This window comes from Chiloscyllium plagiosum, unplaced genomic scaffold (assembly GCF_037043375.1).
Source record: "Chiloscyllium plagiosum isolate Xiang-an unplaced genomic scaffold, Cpla_swu_hap1 HiC_scaffold_37, whole genome shotgun sequence".
Taxonomy (NCBI): Eukaryota; Metazoa; Chordata; class Chondrichthyes; order Orectolobiformes; family Hemiscylliidae; genus Chiloscyllium; species Chiloscyllium plagiosum.
Genome location: NW_028270175.1, coordinates 11,086,600 through 11,112,511, shown reverse-complemented (window position 1 = coordinate 11,112,511; position 25,912 = coordinate 11,086,600). Strand labels below are relative to the sequence as shown.

Below are 25,912 nucleotides of genomic sequence, written 5' to 3'. Positions count from 1 at the left end.
TTAGGAGCAAGGGTTTCCTACTGAGTTAAGTTATACAGGTTGTGTCATATGTAAAAGTTCCATTCAGGAGCCTGAATCATTTCTGTAAACTCTGCAAATCTAACAATGTAGCGTGGCCAACAAATGTTTACAAAACAACGTTGTAAATCTGACGGAAATTTAGGAACTAGAGCAGATACAACTGTGGACTAAAAATCAAATAGATCCCCAGTGATAACAGAGGTGATTTTTGAGTGTTGATTGCTATACAAACAGCACTAAAACTAACAATAAATCGCTGTTTAATGGAGTTGCTGACTGGTGCAAAATCTCATTTATATTAAGCCCTGGTGTGGCATTGCAAACTCAGCACTCAAGCATCTGCAAGTTCAGAAACGAGACTCCATCCTGACAGTCTTTATGATAATGCAGCCACACGAATCAAGACAGGAGATTGCACACTGGTCCAAAGTTGCATTTTTCCAGTCGACTGCATTACCATAAATCTCCTTAGCCTCTGCCCTGGAAATAAAATTGTGTTTGGTGTACTTCTTTAGCCTCATCTCAAGTTCACTTTAATGAATAAATACTAAATCAGGGACCGAGATTGAGTCAGGCAGGAAATGCCCTTCTCCATCCCCACTCATCAAGGTAAACAGCCCGACTTGCAGTGGCTCTCCAACATCCTGCCAAGTCCACTCATCACCATGCCAGGTCCCTTGATGTGTAACTGAGTGCCTGACAATACTGCAACTCTTTATACCACCTCCCCTTCACCAGGGGGCCCTCTTCGCACCAGACAAAATGGGGTAGAGGAGGAAAGGCAGTGGGATCCCCACTCTCCCGACCTCAAAATTCAACCCTATGTCTATTATACACTGGTCAGACCCTATGTCTCTCATTATAGTCCACAAGCTTCTTAGTTTTCCCTCACTCATCTATATATGTATGATGCTGTGATACTCTCTGCAACATTGTCTGTTATGAGTTTGCTAGCTGCACACATGCAGAAATCAGTCATTTTGCTGCAATGTCTGCTTCTTAACCTATCATGTGTTTTACTATTTTAAATTAACTCACCCACAGAGTTAACCAATCCCTGACATGCGACTGGCTTTTAGATCATTACTAATCATGTGACTGGGAGCCAGGGGAGCAGCAAGATGTGAACACTGGCCAGATTTCCACCCGCCATTCACTAGCTGGCGAACCGGCCAGTGCCAACTACCCTCTGAAAAGGGTTCTTGAAACCACAGAACAACTCAGTGGGATAGGGAAAGACAACAATGTCTTCAACACTCAAAGAACCAAAGCTGACTGCATGAAGAAACAGAACCATGAGCCTTTTTTTGAAGAAAATAAATCTCTGCCCAGTATCACCTTCCTCTCCTGAAAACTCATACTCACAATAGGGCTGATTCCCTGATAGTGACCATCATATGAGCATCACTCACACAGAAAGCTGGGCAGAAAATGTGACTGGCCTATTTGACTGTGACAGGCTTCACTGCCATTTCTAATGAATCTGTGCAGTTCATTGCCACAGAGAGCTGCAGAGGCCAGATCATTGAGTAGATTTAAGACAGAGATAGATAAGTTCTTGATAGAATCTGTACAGTATGAAAACAGGCCCTTCAGCTTAAAGACTGTGGGAGGAAACCGGAGCACCCAGAGGAAACCCACGCAGACACAGTGAAAATGTGCCAACTCCACACAGACAGTCGATCATGGCTGGAATTGAACCCGGGGCCCTGTGAGGCAGCAGCGCTAACCACTGAGCCACCGTGCTGTCCAAGACGATCAAAGATAACAGGGAGTAAGTGGGAAAATGGGGTTGAAAAACATACCAGCCATGATCAAATGGCCTAATTTCTGCTCCTACGTCTTATGGTTTTATGGGTGACTTGCCAGACACAGAAGGGATTTAGCCAGGGATCGCTCTATCCCAGGGCACCGAAATGTTGCTTGCTGCCTTCAAGGTTGACTTGAAAGATTTTGCCTGTCCTCGGATGCTGCCTGAATTGCTGTGCTCTTCCAGCACCACTAATCCAGAATCTGGTTTCCAGCATCTGCAGTCATTGTTTTTACCTCTTTGGTGAACCTTTGCAACCATTCATGAGGGAGAGTGTGGAAGCTAAGCAGAAACGCTGGGATGGAATTTCAAACATGACGCTAATCAATCCAAACTCATTTTGGAGGGCTCAAAAGTTCCAGCAGCTGCGAAAAAAAAGTTTGGTTTGTTCAGGATTCACTCAGTTCCTCTGCATGAGGATCCCTCCTGTCAAGAGCAGGGTTTTGGTGAACAGATGCAATGCATCTTTCACAACAATTCAACAAAACGACTCGTTCAGGTTTCACAGAGCAACAACAGTTTTTAAAAGTGACTTCACATCTCTCGGTCTAGTTTGACGTCAATGGGGTAAGCAGTTAAAACCCAGAGCTGCTCACTCAGCGGTAAGCAGAAAGCAAGTGGAGCAATGGTTTGGCTCATCTGGCACGGAGGGTGTCCTGTCATCGCTGCAGTGACGTCTGTGATGGTATTAACATGATCTGTGTCAAAAACGCACACACTTCAGTGACCATCAGAAGTAATCAATAATGTTGTGGGCAGTGCAGTGCTCATTTCTTTTCCCAATATACCAAATCTTCCTGTTGCGTTTTCCCATCACTATTTCCTGAGAGAGTTGGGAACAGCTCGATATAACAAGTGACACAGCGACTGATGCAATCTTCTTGATTATAGGTTCGATAAGCCTTCGTCTTGCCAGTTAAGTCCAATTGAAACAAATTCAAACTGAAGTACGTGTGCTGCTGGATGAGCTTTCAGAGGTGCAGTGAAAGTATGCTGTCTGGAAACAAAGCTGGCTTTAAAAGAACTGTGGGCAAATTGAACACTCTGAGGTTTGATTCCTACAGCTAATTAATCCACTTATCTACAGATCAAGCTGTAGAATAATAATAAGTTCTAATATGCCTGACTTGGATATCAGGCTCTCGGTGAGATTCGACTGCTGAATGTGTGCATCCTTCAGGTTTCTGCACAAGTCAGGATAACAACTGCTTTTAAAAAGCAGACATCTGGATTGCCGTACTTTTCCCACTTCCCTAAGGGACAAGGTGGAATACAGAAGTGATAAGCGAGCACTGACTCCACTGCTGCTCACAGATCAAAAGTGATTGGCAATTCTGTAATTTAGCCCAGTGCTTCCTGAGGAAGAGGAGTGAAACCTTGTCCTCTCTTAAGCTCAGATGTAATCGACTGAGCGGGACCAAAATGGCTGAATGCTAATTTGCTGCATTACAAATTGATGCACATAAGCCTGAAAGAGAACAAGAACTCCAACTTCAGCATGTAACTACCTGCATGCACCTTCTCCTCTCTAATCCATTCTGAACCACCTACCTATTCAGATCCCTTCTGAGTGGGTTAAATGAATCATAGCAGCATTTGCTCTTTGGGAATTTGTATGCGCCATTTTATGCTTTGTAGCTTGACAACTCCAGTTACAGTACTGAAGGTGGCCATTCAGCCCCATAGTGCATCTCCTGGCTCTTTGAAACAGCGGTCCAATTAGACACATGCCCTTTCATCAGAAACCCTGAAATTTTCTCCAGTTCAAACATTTATTCAATTTCCATTAAAATACAACTGGATCTGCTTCCAGGCAGCGGATTCCAAATCTTGCTAACTCCAGATAATTTAAACTTTTGCAAATACTTCTGACAGCTTGGTGAGATTGATGTCTTCCATGAGATTGATATGTACGTGAGACATGTGCTCACCTTTCTTTGACTCGTGTAGGATAGAATGAGAAGTAGGTCATTCATCCCCTGGAGATTGCTCTGCTGTTCAAAATGATCACGGCTGATCTGTTGGTGTTTTGATTTCCACATTCCTATCTACTCTCAATAATATTCGATTCCCTGCCTGACAAAAATCTACCTCCCTCCTTGCTCATCAGCAAGCTGCGTTTTCAATACTCTTAATGCTGTAATGAGCAAAGATATTGAGGGTTGTCTTGTGCACTTTAGCGTGATTCAAAAATGTCAACAATGTTTTCCATCTGTAGATTAACTTGCTCACTATATTCAAGTAAGACAGGCCTCTCATTAGTGCAATGTTTACCACTGCTGTTCACCATGTCATGGGTTGGTGTGGACTCGATGGGCCGAACGGCCTGCTTCCACACTGTAGGGATTCTATGATTTCACGTCATTTTCACGATATTGCTCTAACAATTATTCATTGGGATTGATTAACTCCACGGGTTCGTTTATTTGAAACAGAAAAACACATTAAGTTAAGGAGCAGACTAAACTGCAAACTAACTGATTTCTGTGTGTGTAGCTTGCAAACCCATAGCAGACCAAATGGCAAGCAGCGGCATGCACAGCGCATGTTGTCCTTACAAGTGAACTCTCTTTAAGGTAAAGTATACACATAACATGCTTTTACAGCACTTTCATAAATTAAATGTGTCCTCTGGGGAACAAATCTCCTACCAGTGAAACCTGTTTCTTCCTACATATGCATAGTTCTCAAAGAGCTAAGCTAAAGTTTTGCTCATTCAATAACTCTCACCATTGATGTAGAGAGGTATGCTAATGTGACAAGCAATTGTTGATTCTTTAAAAATATCTTCTCTCACTCCTCCTGCACTTATCAGACGATGCAGGGAGAAATCATTCAGTTCAGCAAGTCACTGCTGTTGGTGTAAATGTTCAGACTGCACATGCATTGGGAGAATAATTATCATCAAAAACATCTGTTTGGTTGGACAGAACTTGAGCATAGCTCACAAAAAATAACATGCTGTCAAAGTCTTTCCACCTTGCTCACATCAGGATAGAATCACAAGAATACCAAATTCCAAAAGGAAGCACCAATTTACGCAGTAAGATAAAAAGGTGCTGACTGGTTGGCAATTGGATTCTGATTGGTTGGCATGTAAACTCTGATTGGTGGAGGTACATGCAGTATGTGCCAGGAAACAGTGTAAATTATTGTTCCCTTTGAGATTTGGTATTCTTGCAGTTTTATCCTGATGTGTGCAGGCTAAAATGTTTTGACAACATGTCTCTTTTCTCAGGAATCCTAACAACCCAAAAAGCTTGGTATTCGAGTATAGCCCCTGGAGGATGGGAAATGTAGTACTTCATAACAATGATAAAGATAGAAATGTACATACATAGGATAGAAAGATCCCATATAAAAAGCAGCACAGGAAAATGACAGGGTGTAAAAAAAAACCCTCTGTTTTAATAATACACAATCCTTTCCCTCCTATTACCCCTCATAATGCACCCTTGCTGATGATGCTAATGTGTATTGGGTTTTGCCACTTCTCTTGTACTGATATATGTACCAGAAATCCAATGGCTATTTTACTGTGAAGGCCCTCACAGCCGAACGTAATCACATTATCACTCAACAACCATGCATGGGTGCTGAAAAATATTTGCATTCAACTGGACGTTCAGCATAGAAACTAACTAATAGATGCTTTACAGGTGAAGGAAGGAACAATAAAAGATAGATTTTAAAAAGTTGCAGGGAGATGGATCAAGCATAAGGGAATTGAGAAAGTTAACCACAAAGCTCAGGCAAAAGCATGAAATGTTTGAGACTATTTTGAAAAGGCAGCAAGATGGAAAGTTCCAGAGTAGAGGGGCAGAGGTCAGTTTCTGGAGCCTTCAGCTTATGTGGTTCAAACTTTGTCAACACATTATGTGTGTGTGTGTGTGCGTGCGAGAGAGAAAGAGAGAGAGAGAGAAAGACTGGAAAGGTGGCTGCAAAAGGAGACTAGAGGCACAGGTATAAAGACTGGCAGAGGTAGTAAATGGGACAAGGCTGCAAAGGAATTTGATGGTGAGAACAAATCATTCTTTAAAAAGATTGGGCCACTTGGAATGGATTGAGCCAATGGGGATTGGGTGAAATGAAGGAGTTGGGCAGGACCTGAACCACTGAGCTCTGAGGTTTTGTTTTATTTGCTTGTTGACCATGGGTGTCACTGGCTGACCAGCATTTATTAGGTAAAAACAATGACTGCAGATGCTGGAAACCAGAGTCCAGATTAGAGTGGTGCTGGAAAAGCACAGCAGTTCAGACAGCATCCAAGGAGCAGTAAAATCGACGTTTCGGGCAAAAGCCCTTCGTCAGGAATCCTGACCAGCATTTATTGCCCATCCCTAGCTGCCCTTGAGAAGGTGGTGGTGTTGAGCTGCTCTCCTGTATAGAACAGAATCCCTGCACAGTGTGGAAACAGACAATTCAGGCCAACAAGTCCACTCCGACCCTCCGAAGAGCATCCCACACATCCTCTATCCTAACCCTATAACTCTGCACTTTCCATTGTTAAATGCACCTAACCTACACATCCCTGAACACGATGGGTAATTTAGCATGGCCAATCCACCTAACTCGCAAATCTTTGGACTTCCCGATGCAGTCCACGTGCTATGGGTAGACCCAAAATTCCCTTAGCAAGGGAGTTCCAGGACTTTGATCCAGTGACAGTGAAGGAATGGCAATATATTTCCAAGTCAGGATGGTGAGTGGTTTGGAGGTGATCTTGGAGGTGGTGGTGTTCCCATGTATCTGTTGCCCTTGTCCTTCTAGATGGAAGTGGTTGTGAGTTTAGAGGGGGCTGTCTAAGGCTGTATGGTAAAGTTCAGCAGTGCATCTTGTAATACTGCCAGATCTGCTGAGTTTCTCCAGCACTTTGTTCTTCAGCCAGATCTGCAACAACACCACCAGTTTTATTTTAACAATAAGAATGGTTTTCTAATGCAGCTGCTCTTGATACATATTTCCATGTCCCGACAGCCATCTCCCCAATTGGATGGTCAGCACGGGGGAGCATCAACAGAGACATCTGTGCCTCAGACCGACTAAGAAATGTGACTGAGAGCCAATCCCTTTTGCAATCCAGTGAGTGAGCCTCATTATGGATACAGCCAGTGACATCCACACACTTGTGGTGGTTACAACTCAATGAACCATAGAACAGTTACTGTGTAGTATGTGCCTCCATTCATACAACTCAACTAGTCCCATTCACCTGCCTTTCCCTGTAGCCCTACAGAGTTCTTCCTCTTCAGATTATTATACAATTCCCTCCTGAAAACTATGGCTGAATCTATCTTGGCCATACTTCAAGACAGTGAAATCCCAGATCCTAACCACCCACTGGATGTAAAAGGGTTCTTCCTCAGGCTGTCTATGGTGTTTTTGTCAGTTGACCTTAAATCAGTCTCCCCTCGATTGTCGATGTTTCCGCCAATGGGAAAAGTCTTTATCCACTCCCTCCTGATCCCTAATGATTTTGAACCCTCTACAAAAATCCTCCTTTACAGCCTTCTCTTGTCCAAGAGGCACACCACGGCTTCTCTGATCTGACCAGGTACTTGAAGACCCTCAAATGGAGCCATTCTTGGAAACCTTGGAAACTTCTCAAATCAAAGACACATTTGTTGAATTAAAACAAAAATGCATACTTCAACTTTTTAAAAAATCCTTGAAAACAGTGTGGTTTTGGCAGGTGTCTAAACCCGTTCCCTTTTAGCTGTCTATCTGACACCTAATGAGCAGTTAACTCCACATTAACTCTGCTCATTAACTCTGCGTGCACAGTTGTGATGGTTTCAAAATACCCGTAGATTTCCTGCCGATTAGCTGGGACAGAGATTTTTCTCTTCCCTGGCAGTGGCTGGTGAGAGTGAATATTTGAACAGGTTGCTTGTGAGAGTGGAGGATAGGGAAGTGAAGGAAGAGGAAGGACATTACAGATCAAGCTACATGCACATGAAAACTAATGGACAGAGCACTACAACATGAATGAGCAAATTACACTGAATTATATTACTCATGAACGTGGCAACAAATGCAGACTTCTGGTTTATTAATAAATAGGCCAAGACTTTTGAACCAGTTAATGCCTTAGTAACAAGTGACTAAAAGGATTTCACACAAAAGCATGCATGCTTGCATGTCTTAACTAATGATCCCCAAGATTCTGCGAATGCTAATTCTTGACAATACATTTCATGACAAATGTCAGATAGAGTAATTAAACCGAAAATGAGTAAACTTACTACTAATTGCAGAGTGCAATTTAAACAGAAGAGTTTTTTTTCACAGACATTGTATTGTTTTCTCACGTCTGAAATTGACAAATGATGGTCATAATGGGTTAAATTATTCCTCGTGCTTTCATTATTTTGGATCTTGGGAAGAATTAATAAAGACCCAAGGAAAGCTGTGGCAAGACAGACCTAGACATTCAATCGAAGTAATGTTCAGTTTAGTTTTCAGTGCAAATACCAACAATTGCCCAGTAGATAAATGACATAATGAGGATTGATTGATGAACCTAACACATTTTAAATGCAAACAAAGAGGCAACATTTGCTCCAGTTAAATATTAAGCAGCCGCCACTGACTATAGGTCAGTAATTGCTTTAACTTAGAACAATCGATGCACAGACATTACAATATGAAAAGGAGTTTGTCAAGACATTTCAGGAGGGAGCTAGCAGTCTGTCTAATGAACATTTCTAATCTGATTTACGTCAATCTGTCTCGGAGATGTATTTTTTTTTAACACCCTTTATGCAAACTTGCATAACATGCACATAAGACAGCTTGTGATCAGCACGCCGGGCAACTGGCTAACTATTACATGCACCGTTTAAGAAGCTATGATTCATGAAGACAAGGGTGGTCCATGCACACGTGAAAGTGGTAGAGACAGAAAAACACACACACACCCACATTCAGCAGCTTTGAGTCTATATGTATTAAAAAGAAAAATTTTTCAGAATGGCCAATTTCCTTCAGAAATTGGTTTATTCGCTATTTGGAACATGAGATTCAATAATTATTTGATGCTGAGCATGAATTACTCTGGTCTGACAATATACTGTTTATCTGATATTATCTGCTGCTTAAAGGTTTTAACCACATCTCTATCACCTCAAGACTCAGTGCCTCCAGGGTTGCCGGCTACTGCATGTCTAAATAAGGTGCTGCAGCCTGTGTCCTAACTCACATCCAGTTCCATTCAACCCGCTCCTGTCCTATAAAATCATATAGTCATAGAGTCAATGAGCATAGAAATAGACCCTTCAGTCCAACTCATCCATGCCAACCAGATATCCTAAATTAATCTACTCCCATTTGCCAGCACTTGGCCCATATCCCTCTAAACCTTTCCTATTCATATACCCATCCAGATGCCTTTTAAATGTTGTAACTGTACCAGCCTCCATCACTTCCTCTGGCAGCTCATTTGTTACACGTACAGCCCTCTGCATGTTGCCCCTTCTAAATCTTTCCGCTCTCACCCTAAACCTATTTGGAAGAAGGCCATTCTGTCCATCAATTCTATTCTGCAATTAAATGAGATCATGACAGTCTGATAGTCCTCAGCTCCACTTTCCTGGCTTTCCCCCTTGACTCTTGATTCCCTTATTGGATAAAAAATGTTTCCACCTTAGCTTTGAATATGCTTAACAACCCAACCTCCATGGTAAAGGATACCACAGATTCACTACACACAGAAAGAAGAAAGACCTCCTCATCTCTGTCTTAAATGGGTGACTCTTTATTCTGAGGTTATGGCCCCAGTCCTAAACTAACCCACAAGAAATAATAATATCTCTGCATCTATGCTGTCAAGTCCCCTAAAAATCTTTTGTGTTTCACCCAGGCCAAACCTTGACGATGAAATTCACATTGAAGCAAGCAAATTCCTCATAGCCTCACCCCTCTCCATTTCTGTAAACACTTCCAGTCCCGTGGCTAAATGAGTTCTCTGTGCTCCTCAGATTCTGTCTTCTTTGTACAGCTTTGATTTTCATCACCTCATCATTGGTGGATATTCCTTCAGCTGCCTGTGCTCCAAGCTCTGGGACTCTCTCCTCAAACCTCTCTACCTCTTTATTTCTCTACGTTGTCTGAAAAAAATCAACCTGTTTGACCAAATCTTAGGTCACAGCTCTTTGTCTGGCTCAGTGTCAGTTTTACAAAGTTAAAGGCGTTATACGAATGTAACTCAATTTGAATGTTTTCAGTCAAAGGATGTCTGTATAGAGGGAGGAATACCAGGTGTGCTAATTGCAAAGAAAAATAGTTTTGTTTTGACAATATATCCCACTGAGGAAGGGAGCCTGGTTGTAACGAGAACCTACCTCTGGCTCTCAAAGGGAGTTGATATAATACAGGTTGAGCAACTGGACTGACAACTGTACCCATCAATGTTACAGCACCTCTGCTCGTCTGGTATCAGCATGTTTTACAACCCTATGTTCATTGAGCTATTACATTGATTACAGCGGTTCAAGAAGGCAACTCACCACCATCCTCCCATGGGAATCAGTAATGGGGAATAAATGCTGGCCCAGCTAGTGACACCCACACCTTATGAAAAAAGAAAATAAAACCTATACCAACAACATGCTGGTGGCATTTTCACAGGGGCTTCCTAATCAGCCATCAGCCACTGGCGGAAATTCCCAGGAAATTATGAGAGAGGAAGAAATTTTAGTGAGAAACACTGCAGACCTGTTTAAACCAAAAATAATTATAATAAACTCTAGTTAAAGAGGAGGATGGATAGAGAGACTCTAACAGTAAATCTGTTTTTCCATTTAGTTGTGTATCTCAGTGGAAGATTAGGTCTTAAAAGAAAAAAAATATTAAAAGCTGCTGTATGAAAATGAAGGAATTAATTATATACTTGTAAATAATTCTTACTTTGTCAGTTGTGTGTTAGAAAACTCAGATTGAAAGCTTGTCTACTTCATTGCCTCATCATTTCAAATTCAAAATGAACCCTTCCCTTTTTATCTCGAGAGGGGTTCTGCCTTCACAACAATTTACCCCCCCACCCACCATTCCAGAAGTTACAATTTTTACAGGGGGCACGATCAGTCCCATAGCAGTCTCCGTGAACTCATCCAAATGTTATTTTTCTTTTGAGAGTTCAATGGCATCTGACTGTTTGGATGCAAAAAGGCAGCTTAGCCCAATCTTTGCAAATGTACAAACAATAATGTGGTGTCACTGGATAGCAACAAGCAGCAGGAACTCTGGCTGTTATTTCCTCTTGCCTTGCCATTCATACTAGACACAAACACAAAACACTGCCGTTGCTCTTACTAGCTGGGATCTGCTAACTCCATTCAGCCAGCAGGTCAAAACCAAGGTCTTATTTGGCTCAATACCACAATGAGAATGTGTCTTCATCTAAACTGCCGATTGGCGGGGGAGGGGAGCCAAAATGTTAGGGTTTTAAATGATACCGAAATAAAATGCAAATCAAAAACCTATTTGCTTTTAAAATCCCATCCCAGCAGTTCTTATTTGTAAGACAGAAAGAAATGCATTTGTCGCATTTGGCATCAGTGGAATTTCATGACAAACTGGTGGGGAACAATCTGCCTTCGAGGTGGACTTGGCATGGCTCCTTTCCTCTACCCACCAGAGTGCTCCAACTAATCCCCTGGATCGGCATGCAAGCCCAGACGAGGATAAGCTTAGAACTTGAGCTCTCCAATTAGGAAGAGGCTCTGTCTACAGGGGAGCGCGAATATTTGCTTGCCCAGTTTGATGCCAATCAAGTCCTCAGTTCATGACAGTGGGACTTCATCACCATCTGTCAAAATGCTGTGGCACAAATTTTGAGCGCAACATGACAAGCATAAGTAACAGTATCCAAATGAAAATAAATTCGTTAAAACATTTAATATTTGGACAAATTCATGAACCCAACCTCTTTAATCTATTTGTCACCAGCGCAGGCAAGTGAACTGCTTTTCGAAGGTCTTTCACAGATCAACTGTGACTTGCGTGAAGGTACACAATCGTTTCATCTCTTCTAAAATAATTGGCATAAAAGTGGGCATTGTCCTGGTTATGTTTTAAAACGCTATCCTTGGGTTGGAGGTGTTGCTGGCCAGGCCAACAGCTAGTGTCTGTCCCTAATTGCCTTTGAGAAGGAGGTGTGTAAACCACTTTCTTGAACCGCTGCAGTTGGGGGTTACAATACTCACACAATAATGCTAGGTTGGGATTCTAGGATTTTGACCCAGTGACAGTGAAGGAGCGATGTTGAGCATCTGAGTTAAGGATGGTGTGTGATTTAAAGGTGAGCAGGAAGGTGTTTATTTTCCCATGGCACTTGCTAACATTGTCAATCCAAGTGACCAAAGATGAACGTTGAGGACAAACAAAATGAGGTAACATTTTGGTTTGTATCTGGTAGAGATTGGAATCTGATGATGCATTTGTCTAATCAGGTGGCAAACATGGTATTGCAGAGAAAACCACACTCAGCTGTTATGAGCTTAGCTTATTTCCTTGTCAGTCAAGGCAACAAATACAAGTGTAACAGGCACATCTCCCCATTCGCATCCTCCACACCACACCCAGCCCCTGCAGCCTCTCTGACTTCATGCGACATGCCAACTTTCAGAGGGAAATACTTGGAAGCCAGGAGTTTATTTGAAACAATAGCACCGGTGAAGGGGCAAGCAATGCATTCTGAACAAGCAGAAGCCTCCAGCCTTACCAAAAGCTTTCTAGCTCCTCGTAAGCAGAAGACAAAAAATATTGAGTGCTTGGGGATGCATCGTTAGAAAGATCCCCAAACAAATTCACAGTCTCAGAAACAACAAAATTCAATAAAGACTTTGAGTTCCTTTTAAAAACTATCTTTTCTATATGTAAAACTCATGGGAGGGAAAGGGATTTGAAACTATCAACTCCATTTCATCCAAGTATATTTTTAATATGTTGAGAAAGTTGCATTCTTAAGAGCAAATTCTTCTGGGTCAGGAAAGACCTGACCTTTCCCCTCAGTTGACAACTTCTCCAGACCCTAGTCCAGCAGGATCATATTCAAGGTCCGAAGAGCCCTCACAGATAAGGTCAGAGGTCGAAATCGCAGGGTGCGCCGCTCCGACTCTGATTGGACAGTTCCCGAGACAAGACAAAAAGAGGTGATCATCGGTGAGACACTGCATACGAGAAAACACATTTGAAACAAAAGCACTTGAAAATGCAACAAGGGAAACATGGTGATGGGACGGTGGTCTGGCACTACCAAATGTAATGGGCACGTACAACAATGTGACATGATGGCAAATGGATTCAAAGGAGAAATGAGATAGCGTCGAACAGGAACTATATTGAAACATTAATCCTACTTCACTTCTGTCAAGTTCTGAAGGCAACATTTAGAATAAACGAGATGGAATTCTTTTTAAAATCACAATGGTGCAATACTTTTTACAGAGGCAACGGCAAAGTAATTGGATTGCTCAGCAAGGCGGGTCACCAATAGCACTTACCGCAAGGACCCTCATATTTGACTGGAATGCTGATCTTCTGCTGACACTCAGCTTGCTTACGCTCACAGTCATTGTTGTAGCTTTGATTGTCCTCTCCACACATGGGTCTGTAAGCTCCATCGCAAATGATGCGGTCACAGGAGCAACGGGTATTGCCCCTTCGATTGAGGCATACTGCGTTAAACTGACACTCTTCCTGGCACTTGTCTGTAATCAAAACAGTGGGATTTTAATCCCGAAACAAAACACCCTGCAGAGGAGACACACTTGAGACATCCAGACAGCTGAGCTTGGCAAACATCCTTCAATAACTATTTAACCAGCTGAAGGAACAATGGTAAATCTATATTTGGCACCTTTTAGGATGTCGTGTCCTGTTTTGAGTGGACACTGATATTTAAGAGATTCGGAATTGCACAAAAAACAATCACGAAGATATCGGGAATGAGAGGCTTTAGTCTCGGAGAGAGTCAAGGAAACTGAGCTTATTTCATCAAATCAAAGGTTAAGAGGGGATTTACGCAGGATTACATGGGATACATGGCACAGATACATATGATAATGTTGTACAAAATTCTCAAAATATTACGAACTGAAGTAGGAAATATAAGTTTTACTGGGTCAGGTGGTCTGTGAGTAAGATGACCATTGATTAAAGGGAGAACAAGATTACACCTGAGATTTTTTGGAATGTGGAATATGCCAACTGACACCAAAACAGTAGTAATAATCAAAATAAAATCTAAAAGGTATGGAAAATGGGTAAGAGATCGGACTAGATGACTAACTATAGACAATGATAGTTCTGAAGAAGGGCCACTGGACCCAAAATGTTAATAAAGATTTCTCTCCACAGATGCTGCCACACCTGCTGAAATTTTCCAGCAATTTCTGTTTCCAATTTCCAGCATTTGCACTTCATTTGCTTTTTTCATTTTGACTTCCACCTATGCCCTGATATTCCATGATTGTGTAAAGAGATTGAAATCTCAGAAACGGAGGGAGAACTGCTAAAATTCACCTCGTGCAGCATGAGGATTTCAGTCTGCAACACAATGCAGGCCATTGGTTACCAAAGATGCATTTCACAGAGAGATGGGGAGGGAAGGCTAGAGATCGCCTTGTTAGGTTGGTAAAGAGGCATTATGTGGACTCGCTATGTGCCTGATGTCAATAATGGTATTTCTTTACCTCAGAGTGTTCCAAAGTGCATCATGGCTAATATTTTAAAGTGCAATGGTTGTTCCAATGTAGAGAGACACAGCAGCCAACTTTCACTCAGAAAGATCCCGTAAACTTAAGAGATTAAAGACCAGATAATTTGCTTTCAATGATATTGGTTCAGGCATAAATATTGGTCAGGACAAAGGGAGAACTTCTTTTAGCTGTACTGTAAAGTCTTTTCCATTTACCTGAGGGGGCAAATGGCGTGTTTGAAAGTCTGGGCCTCGCACAGTGCAGCACTCCCTCAATACATCGCTGAAATGTCAGTTTAGGGAGGTGGGTAAGTCACTGAAGTTAAGATTTGAATGCATTATTTTCTAGCTCAGAAGCAAGAATATTTCCACTGAGCTAAGGGGAAAACTCACATAAACAGTGTATAATGTAAGATGGGTGGGTGCAGGGTGCGATGTGAAGGTCCAGGCTACGGTCTCACTAAATGGTTGCAGAGTCAGGTTTACAATGTAATGCCACTATCACCATCCCACCTCACGTCCCATAAAGACAGAAGATAGCGAGCTGAGATTAAAAAGATCCCATCTCTAGCAAAAACAATCCCTCTACCTGCCATTGTGTCACTGTTTTGGCAACCACTTTGTGACCCAGAGGGATCCTTAGTTTAAATCCCACTTCGCAAGATCATGGAATTGAATTGGGTGAATAATACCTAGACAGATCCAATAAGAAAAAAAAAATGTAAAAACCACAAGGATGCTAGAAATCTGAAGCAAAATCAGAAATTGCTGGAAAAGCTCAGCAGGTCTGACAGCATCTGTGGAGCGAAATCAGAGTTAACGTTTTGGTTCTAGTGACCCTTCCTCAGAACTTTAAGAGAAAGTTATTTTTTGTAAAAATGGTCAAAAAAAGTAATCCCTGATGTCAAGTGGGAAAAGTCTTAACTGGTCCATCCATGCTAGTCAAAGGAACTGTCAACTTTCATAGGTCTGGTCTACACAGGACCTCACTGTGCCATTGTCCCTGGATGCCTTCTAAAGCAGGTTAAGAAATCAGAGGGAGAACACACTGCTACATTCTTAGGGACAGGCAGTTAAAACAACTTCACCATCACCGGCCACATCCCCAGAACAGATTTTAAAACCTGACCTCATCTTGCACCAGAAAAGAGGCTAGTGAGAGAAAAAAGCTATTTGAGCTTTAAGGGGAAGTTACTTTCTGTAAAAAAAATAGTCAAAGATGTTAAAATTAGCAGCAGGTGTAGAGGCACTGGACCGTGCCCAGGACTGAACAGCTTAGAATTGTACAAAGTACATTTGGAAATGCAACCTAGGGGTTCCAACACATCACAGCTCACCTCTGCCCTGACAGGGTCCCGAGTGAACCTTCTGGAGGTTAATGCCTTTGATAGCTCCTATCCTTTCCATGGTGCACTTGCTTTCGTAGGTCTGCCCATCGTCTGCGCAGACTGCCTCGTAGTCTGGTGGGCAGCTCTCCGGGCTCAGGAGAACTTCGGCTGTGCGAGCTCTCGGATCTACTCGGCACGCATTATTTGGGCCATTCCAAGTGTCTTTGCATGGGTCTGTATGCAACAGAAGCAGCAGTGACAGAGCAGTCAGTAATACAGCGTTATTTCCCTGTCTCTGCTGCTCCACACCTCAAACAGCAGATGGACTGAAGCTCCAGGAATCACAAACTATTCATCCAACAGCTACAAATACTACATAGAATTACAAAGAATGCACAACACAGAAAGAGCCATGAAACGTATCAGTGATGGGATTAGGGTTAGGGTGCTAGAAGAGCCAAAGCAGCCCACACACTGCCTTTCAGTAGTTTTGCCCACTGAATGTGCAAATCAGAAGTTCAAAACTCAATTTCTGCAGTTTTCCCGTCGTTCTGTTTTGGCCAGAGAGGTGTGTGCTTAAATACCAGCAGTATACGAGAGTAATGAGCACCACTCTCTGATCACCATTGACAGATGGTTAGTCACGATCAGTCAAGTGGCTTTCTCAGCATCACCTTCATCTCTCTCTTCTTTATTCCTTACCATGGGCTCTGATACTCAGCATGAGAAATATTAAGGACTCTCCATTCATACTGGGTTTGGTAGTTGGATGAATGCTGGCTCTACCATAACCACTCATCTTGGGCTAGTGACAGGGAAATAAGCCAGGACTCCAATTGATGCTGGCTCCTTCAGAACGTCACTCCAGTCGATATTCTTTACCTGATGTCCCAACAAGAAATAGTGATACACGTTCCTGGGACTGTGGGAGGACACCTTGTGGCACTGAGGATAGTATCCCTGTCTCTGAGGCAGAAGCTCCAGCTCCTCGTCGCACTCAATGACCCAGGAAGGTGTGTTTACATCATGCACCCAAGGAGCAGGAGAATCGACGTTTCGGGCATGAGCCTTCTTCAGGAATTGAATTCTTCAGGAATTTGGGCTCATGCCTGAAACGTCGATTCTCCTGCTCCTTGGATGCTGCCTGACCTGCTGCGCCTTTCCAGCAACACATTTTCAGCTCTGATCTCCAGCATCTGCAGTCCTCACTTTCTCCTGTTTACATCATGGTCAAGCATATTGATTACTAACCTGTAAATCCTCTCCCTATCCTTTCAGCAGGCTGGAGCATTTCCAGGTTGACCTGGTGGAGTGGTTACTGAAAGATTCAAGAAACCTCGAGCTATGGAAAGCGATCTGGCAGGGGCTCTGCCTCAGGCATGAGAACAGAACACGATTCACTTTTTGAGTGACGTGTCAGTGCCTATGCTAACTAACTCCAACCTGCACACTCCGATACCCATTGGCAGGGCACCTCTCAAGTGTAGCGCTCTGGCCAACATTTCCCTTCTTTATCTCAGAATCACATTAGCAACTGGCCATTCAGCCCCTCAGGCCTGCTCTGTCACGTAGTTGGATCATCCCTGATTGGCACATCATTTCCAGCACCCCCCACCACCATGCGAAATCTCCGGATACCATAATGTCAAAATACTCGACCCATCTCAGGCCTGAAAGCTCCATCAGCCGCTGAGATCTGGTCTGTATAGTTCAGTGTTAAAGTGAATATTGAATTCAGACAGAGGACCACTGGGGAAATTGATGTGACAGGTTATGACTAAATATGCCCAGGAGAGAGCAGCAGCCAAAGTTGCAATTACCAGGGAGTTTACATCACATTTCTTTCTGGAAGGTGAGGGAGGAACATGCACAGACAGAGAATAGCTCTTTACCTTTAATATATCACTTCATGGTTTCGCTCCTTCTTGCTGAATAGTGCTGAGCAACAATTGGATGAAGTGTTGGTCTGACCCTTGTCTGTGCTGCTATGCCTGGCTTTGTGTTTACCTTATCCAGGTTGGGGGAGGTGGGGGTGGGGGTATATTGGAGAGACGTGGTCAGGCGGTGTGTGTGAATTAGCATGAGTGCTGATTCCGATTGATAAAAGAACAGGAAACAAGGGTGAATTTTGTTTGCCCTCACACGAAAGTCACTGAGGGCAGATAAATTGCAATTGTTGTCACCTCGGCTGAGATGAATGGACAGATGGGATGGTCACGGTCTGTACTCTAAGGCATCATGAAGTGCATTTGCCCATCAGGACGTCAGGCAGGAGTTTGGGGAAAGAAAATAAGCAGGTCACATAAATAATTGCAGGCCAGTTTCAGAGACCCACTGTCCAAATACCTGGCTATGAGGGCAGAGCTTTTAGTGGTGAGAGCATATTCAAGTGGATCTGAAGGAACATTCAATGGCTGCAGTGAAATCAAGGTCATCACAGCCATTATAGAATCATAGAGTCAAACTGACTCCCTGGGCCAACTTGTCCATGCCGACAAAACTAATCCCATTTGCCTGCATTTGGCCCATATCTCTCTAAGGAGAAAGTGAGGTCTGCAGATGCTGGAGATCAGAGCTGAAAATGTGTTGCTGGAAAAGCGCAGCAGGGCTTATGCCTGAAGAAGGGCTTATGCCCGAAACGTCGATTCTCCTGTTCCCTGGATGCTGCCTGACCTGCTGCGCTTTTCCAGCAACACATTTTCAGCCCATATCTCTCTAAACCTTTCTTATTCATGTACCTGTCCAAATGCCTTTTAAATATTTAATCTGTACCTGCATTTACCACTTCCTCTGGATGTTCATTCCACATATGAACCACCAGTGAAGAACAAATTTCAATATCATCACACCCTCATAATTCTAGAAACATAGAAACAGAAGTAAGCCACTCAGCCCTCGGAACCTGGTTCACCATTTATTGAGACCAAGTTGAACCGTATTTAACTCTATTCACACTCCATGGTTCTGCAACCTTTAACACCCTTACTGAACATAAAGAAATTTCAGTTCAAATCCTCTCAAATTCAAACCCACTCCACCATCAGTAATAACCTACCTGGTTTAGTCATGCCCTTTAGGGAAGGAAATCTGCTGTCCTTACCCAGTCTGACCTATATGTGACTCCAGACCTACAGCAATGTGGTTAGCTCTTAACTACCCCCTGGGCTATTAGGAATGAGCAATAAATGCTGGTCTGGCTTGTGCCCCCATCGCATGAATGAACTTTAAAAAAGTTGTGAACTGTCCAAATGACGCCCCCCAACAGCCTTTTGGAGATGACCGGTCAAATTTCCAACAACCTTTGTGTAAAGATAGGTTTCTTGACAGCACTCTGGAATGTTCTTTCATTTTAATGTGATGTCCCTTTCCTGTGGACTCTCCCGCCCAAGTGGAGCAGTTTCTCTCTATCTCCGCCACTAGATCCTTTAATCGTAATAGACTCCTCAATTAAATCGCCCATTGTCTTCCTGTACTCAAGGAAACACAGGACTGGTCTGCACAACCTCTCCTTTGGATTTAATATTTAATCCTACACCAGCATAGGCTCAGGAAGGACTGATACTAGTGCTCCACTTTGGTAAGGTAGAACTTCCACTTTGCAGCTGCTCACTCACCGCAGGGTCCATCAGACTTCTTGTAGACATTCTTATGGTTGTCACAGGCGTGTTTATTGAGCTCGCACTCATTTCTGTAATCCTTGCCATCGCTGCCGCAGACCACATTCTCCTGCTCTCCGCTGCACATGGTGGGACAGACACATTTGGCGGACTGGCCATCGGACGACTGGATGCAGGTGCTGCCAAATCCGCAGGTTACCTCACTGCAGGGGTCCTTCGAGCCTGAGGGACAAGAAGAAGAAACAGGCAGCCTTTATAACACGTACAACAAAGCACCTCGCAGGGATCTGTGGATAGCCTCCAGCTGCACATGTAACACAGTTATATTGTGGTGCCAGGATTGCTGCAAGGTTATACAGAGGTGAAAGTGGAATTCAGACATTTATCTGGACGTTGAGACCTTCCTTTTACTCATCTGGAGTTTGGTGTTATGGCAAGTGCAAGATCAAGCTGAACAGTGTATCGTGAAACCAGGTTCTTATATTGCTCAGGAGTGTTTGTTGATCCCCAAGTCTTTATAAATGCACTTCCCGTAGCAGTCCCAGTTCACCCCCCAGCACACAGCTTCTACATATCTTCAGAGGGAACCTGACCCTTGCCGGGATTAAAGTCACAGTATGCCTGGGCTCTGCAGTTCAGCCAATTGTCTCTGAGTTCTAAGCAGCTGCAGCAACTGAGGCTCCCTGCTGGAAGCTTCCAATCAAAGAACCAGCCCCATTGTGTTTTCTGAAGAATCATTCTATTCCGGAGGTGTACTGCAACAAAACTGGACGCATTATTGGGAAGATTAATAAGCTAAAAATTAATTGATTAATAGATCTGTCGTTATGCCAGCTTGTATGGTCACACTTCAGCACCAACACACACCTGAGACAGTCCTTCCCATGCTATTTCAACAAAGTCAATCTCACAATAGACTCACTCGCTGCTTTCAATTGGTAAACACAGCAACTGGCTCAATATCACCCATTCCTGACCCAAAAATCACAATAGGCCAGTTAGCTTAACATCTGTCAGTGGGAAAATTTTAAAATCAATTAGAAAGGATATAATAATAGATCATTTAGAAATAGATAATATAATCAAACAGAGTCAGTATGGCTTTGTGAAGTGGTAATCATGTCTGACAAATTTACTTCGAGAAACTAACAAGAAGGATAGATAAGGGATAACCGGTTGGTGTAATATATTTGGATATCAAAGAGGTATTCACTGAGGTTTCACACATAAGGCTACTTAATAAGATAAGAGCCCATGGTGTTGGGGTAGTATACAAGCATGGTTAGAGGAATGGCTAACAAACAGAAGGCAGACCTTGGAATAATTAGCGCTTTTCACATTGGTAACCTATAATCAGTGGAGTACCACAAGGATCAGTGATGGGGTCACAATTATTCACAATTTGTCAAAGGGTTGGATGAAGAAAGTGAATGGGCTGGTGCCAAGTTTGCAGATGACACAAGAGGGAAGCCGAGTAACGAGGGAGACACAAATAATCTACAGTAGGATATAAGACAGGTTAAGTGAGTGGGCAAAAGCTTGTCAGATGGAATATAACATGGGGAAATGTGAGGTTATGCACTTTTGCCAAAAGAATAGAGAAACTGAATGGTATTTGAAATGCCTGCAAAAAGTTACAGCACCAAGAGTTTCGTGGGTCTTCATGCACAAAACAGCCAGCATGCAAGTTCAACAGGTAATAAGGAAGGCAAATAGGATGTTGGTCTTTATGAATGGAATATAAAAATAGAGAAATCTTGCTAAAACTATACAAGGTGCTAGTCAGATTACAGCTGGAATACCGTGAACAGTTTTGGGCCCCCAATACAAAAAAACGACATAATGGCATTGGAGGCAGTCCAGAGAAGATCACACAGTTGGGTTTGGGCATGGAGGGTTTTTCTTATGAGGAAAGTGTGGGCCTGTACTCACTGGAGTTGAGAAGAATGAGATGGGACCTCATTTAAACATACAAGGTTCTTAGGGGGGCTTGACAGGGCAGATGCAGGAAGATAGTTTCCCCTTGTGAGACAGCTATGGATCGAATGGCAAACCCTTAGAGTAAGGGGTCAGCCATTTAAGACAGAGATGAAGAAGACTTTTTTCTCTCAGAAGGCAGTGCATCTGTGGAATTTTTTGCTACAATGGGCTGGGTCATTAAGTGTATTTAAGGCCAAGATAAACAGGTTTTTGAAATTGCTAAAGGAATGAAGGGCTATGGGGAAAAGTCAGGAAAACGGTGCTGAGGATTACCAGATCAACTGTGATACCACTGAATGGCACAGCAGACTCGATAGACCGAATAGCCTGCTTCTGTTCCTTTGCCTAAGGATTATATGCTGCTTATTTGATTTTTGGAGCTGATATATCAGGGTTTACTCTCAATATTAATATCAAAGTGAGTCCTGAATCTTTTAGCAGATGTATTCAGAAGCACGAGCACCTTTCCTCTCATGGTGAATGGTAGAAGGTGCTGAAGGAAGTTGGCCTGAAAAATGCCACAAAAATATTTACCCCGGCTAAGGAACAGAGAACATGGGGTCATAATCTCAATAAAAGGGTTTCAACCATCCAGGAATGGAGATAAGGAAAAATTCCTGAGATGGGGAGAAATTCCTTCACACAGAATTAAAAAACTTTGGCATTCCCTACCCCAGAGAACTGTGGGTAAACAACAAATGAGTTAATTCACAATGAAGATCAAGAGTGTTTTGTGTACACAGGAAATTAAAGAATTTGGGGAGAGCACGGGAAGGTGCAGCTGAGGTAGACGATTAACCATGATCTTGTTGAATGGCAGAGCATTCTGGAAGGGGTGAATAGCCTCCTCCAGATCCTATTTGTGACTTTCTCATGTTTATTTGCTACAGAACCCAAAGGCCAATCTGACAGCCTCAGTGGCTCCAACCCAGCAGAACTCTGGCAGTACATTGGACATACTGCTAAGATATTAAGGCTTTAAGAGTTGTATTTTGACCTGATTTTATTTATAGAGACAGGTTGAAACAGAGGTGACGAGTGGACTTTTCCAAGCCAATAAAGTAAACAGCGTATGAGGCCTTGGGTCTTTTTTAAAATTGGAACAATAGCAGCAGCCCGATTGGGTGGAGTCAGGCTTCCACAGAACTAGGATTTTAGTTTAACTTTCAGTAGCTTTTGGAGTTTGGAAGCTGATAAATACCTATCTCTGTTACAGCAAAATGCTAATGTTCTCTCCCTCTTTCTTTCAGAGTTTTCTCTTGATGTACTTTCCTCCTGGACTGGAGAAATATTGCCTGTGAGACAATCGATTTTACTGAATTTGCCTTTGCCAAGGGTGCGTCTATGAGGTGTTACTATCTTAGAACAGGGAATTAGTGGTAGTTAACATATATATTATTCTGCTAAGTATTTTGATACACTTACAGTTAGGTTTTTTAAAAATCCTTATTTTGTCTGTATATTTTAACTGGATTGTATGAATGAAGTGTGTTTCGCTTTAAGCCTGGAAGTTTGACGAATCCAAACGCATCCAAAATACAACGCCTTATGCTTGCCTTTTAAAATAAGAAACAGTCGGGGTCTAGGCTATCTTCATAAAATATTTTGAGGGGATTTGTTCCGGTTCATAATAACACAAGCGGCTCACTTTCAATAATTTACCATTGACCTTATACTGGTAACCTGGGATGGGCAATTAATTTCTGCAACGCTCCCTTTGTCAGTACTGACATTAGGTGAAAAATAATCAGCAGATATCCAGGATCAATTCTTGCATGGCTCACTTTCAAAGTAAGACAATGTGCATTCTGATGAACCCTCAGCGAGTGTTTCTTTACATTTGAGGTATTTTTGTGGTGATGGATAGGTCAACTAAATAAGTGTTGCCTGCCTGATCGGGGCTTTGTTCAGCACTGCACTGGAGTAACACCCTTCTCCCCACTGCAGCTGCCTTCTCTCTCGCTAATGGCTGCACAGTGGAAGTCACATCTATGGTGATCGCCAGGAGAATTTCAGCAATCAGAGGGTTAGTGAAAAAATATACTGATTTGTACGATCGTTTAATGTCACCAAGTGCAATTTTCCATTGATCCATTAATTACAGACAAAAATCAATATAGCTGATTGTTGCAGCCTTTCCACATTCAGCCTACTAGGTAAACAGCATGGGGAATAAAAGTCACAGCCTCTTGGGCAGGGACAGAGGGGTCATTGGGTAGTTGGACACTGAGGTCAAGCAAAATTTCTACAGAAACTTCCAATCAATTGTCTAAGTTCAATTACAAGCTTAATAGCACCCCTTACTCTTCACTGGTAACACTGCAGCAGAGTGGAGGATGGGCAAATTAGCATGGTGCCCATGGCCTGTCATCTGCCCCTCCTCTCCCTCCGATTTGTAAACGTGCCTTCAGGCTGTGTTTGGGGGAGGGGGGAGAGGGGATGGGGTAGAGATTAAAATCCAGCCCGTTCTTCCCGGATCATCATCATCTCAGAATCTCAGTACCTTCAACACATGGACTGCCCTAGGTCATGAAGATGGCTCACCCCCATCTCCAGGGTAATTAGGGATGGGCAATCAATGTTGACCCCTCCTCCAGTGATGGCCATGACCTGAGAATGAATATTAATTTCAAAAGCAATAGTCTTATCGTGTCTCGAGGGATGGGGATATGCTGCTAATCAAAGTTTCAGTATTGACTTCCATGTGATATGGGTTTAATCCTTGCTCAGTAAACTGAGCGTTGCAGAGTAAAACTGTTTCCACTCTCCAAGGCCACACAACACAGCCCTGAAATTGCCTGGCACCTCACTTGGATTGGCATAAAAAGAGGAAAATGTCTCAATGATGAAGTCTGTTGTGAAGCTGGGGACAGAGAGAGTTCTGGCAGAGCCCCAACAATTGGCACCAGAAAATAACTGTTCTACTGTGCCAACAGCTCCTCACCACCATGGTCACGGGAACAAAATCAAGAGAGAAACAGACGTTCTTTGCTAGGGCAACTGCAACAGGCTGTAGGAATACATCTCCAGCAACAATCATCAAACATATTTGATTCCTCAGGTAAGCTGTATCTCCCTGCTCATTATCTAGTCAACCCTAAATATGAATGGGTCCATCCTAGTACTTTGTGTGCAGAGTCATTCCCAAGAGGTTCTGGTGTTTCTGTTACTCTGGGGGTCTGATTAATTATTATAAAAATGGCAAATTGCTAAATGATTTGTTTAGCCACCTTTGGCCTCACCTGCACTCTTCCTGTTTCCCCTTACGTATCAAACACCCAACACTGCAATGAAGCTTCCAAATCTTCAAAAGCGAAAAGATCTTGCCCTATGTCTTAGGGGTGAGATTGGTGCCAGATGAAATTTAGTATTAACCATCTTGAAGGGTCTTTCACTAGGTTTATTCCTGAACCAATATCATGATTAAAGACTGACTGGTCTATCTTTTGGAGAAGATGGAAATTTGACCACCTCTGCCACCAGAGGGGAATGCATGTCAGCAGGTGATCAGCGCAGATACATACCATCCAATTTATCGATATTTTTAACCAACCTGCTCAGGGATGTAACGACACATCTCTGGAGCAGGTGGGACCCGAACCCAGACCTCTAGGCCCAGAGGTAGGGACTGTACCACTGTACCAGATCAGCCCTGCAATCCAGTTTATGAACTGGGGGACGATAACGAAGGCAATCAACAGTGCAAATAATAAGAGAAACTCAAAATAAATGTAATCATAAAGAAAAAAAATGAAACGTAAATAAAATACATTTGCAAATGTAACAATGCCACTTGCAAAAAAAATGTTTTGTTCAGTGAGAATTAGAACATTCTCTTGCTTTCTAATGACCCTCCCAGCATGTTATATCTTCTCCTCATTGAAAACAAACGAAAAATTAGATAAAGGGGGATTTTCAAAATAATACACATTTAAGAGCACATCCTATTAAAATAACAAAATCTCTCGGTGTATAATTAAATGTAATTCACAACAGTACGAGCAATTTAAGCAGATGTTCGACCAAAATGTCACCTGTAGCAAACGTCTGATTTAATTATCACTGTGGCTAGCTCTCATCGGGCTATCATGAGCTCACTGCTGAATACATCCTTAACTGTGTATTGTTGTTTGACAGGAAGCCTATTTCGTGACACTGAGACAGAGTCACATTTAATTAAGGAGACAATATTCCTGCTGCTGGCAAATGAGCTGAAAACCACAACCAATAATTATCAAACTTACCCCCACCACCGCTCGATACTGTCTTATACACATTCAAAGCACTTGCCTTGATGGCTGTGAAGTTAGCAATTGTGCAGGCTATTGATGGTGTCTATATTGCAACATTCAAATAGGTGCTTTCTCTAAATCTCCGCACAGCCACTTATTCTCCAAGCTCATTTATATTATATATCCTGCGTCCTGTCTCCTACATCATCCCAATTATATAGCAC

General features: G+C 42.7%; 1 protein-coding gene across 6 annotated transcripts in view; it reads right to left on the bottom strand.

Moving 5' to 3' along the window:
• agrn (agrin) overlaps window positions 1-25,912 on the bottom strand; it is a 531,414-nt gene that overhangs the window by 136,462 nt on the left and 369,040 nt on the right. For all 6 annotated transcript variants that reach the window (XM_087980308.1, XM_087980309.1, XM_087980310.1 and 3 more), the window contains 3 exons: window positions 19,474-19,698; window positions 15,869-16,093; window positions 13,336-13,542 (listed from right to left, as the gene is read on the bottom strand). In XM_087980308.1, coding sequence (XP_087836434.1) covers window positions 13,336-13,542; window positions 15,869-16,093; window positions 19,474-19,698 — 657 coding nt within the window. The remainder of the gene's footprint in view (window positions 1-13,335; window positions 13,543-15,868; window positions 16,094-19,473; window positions 19,699-25,912) is intronic.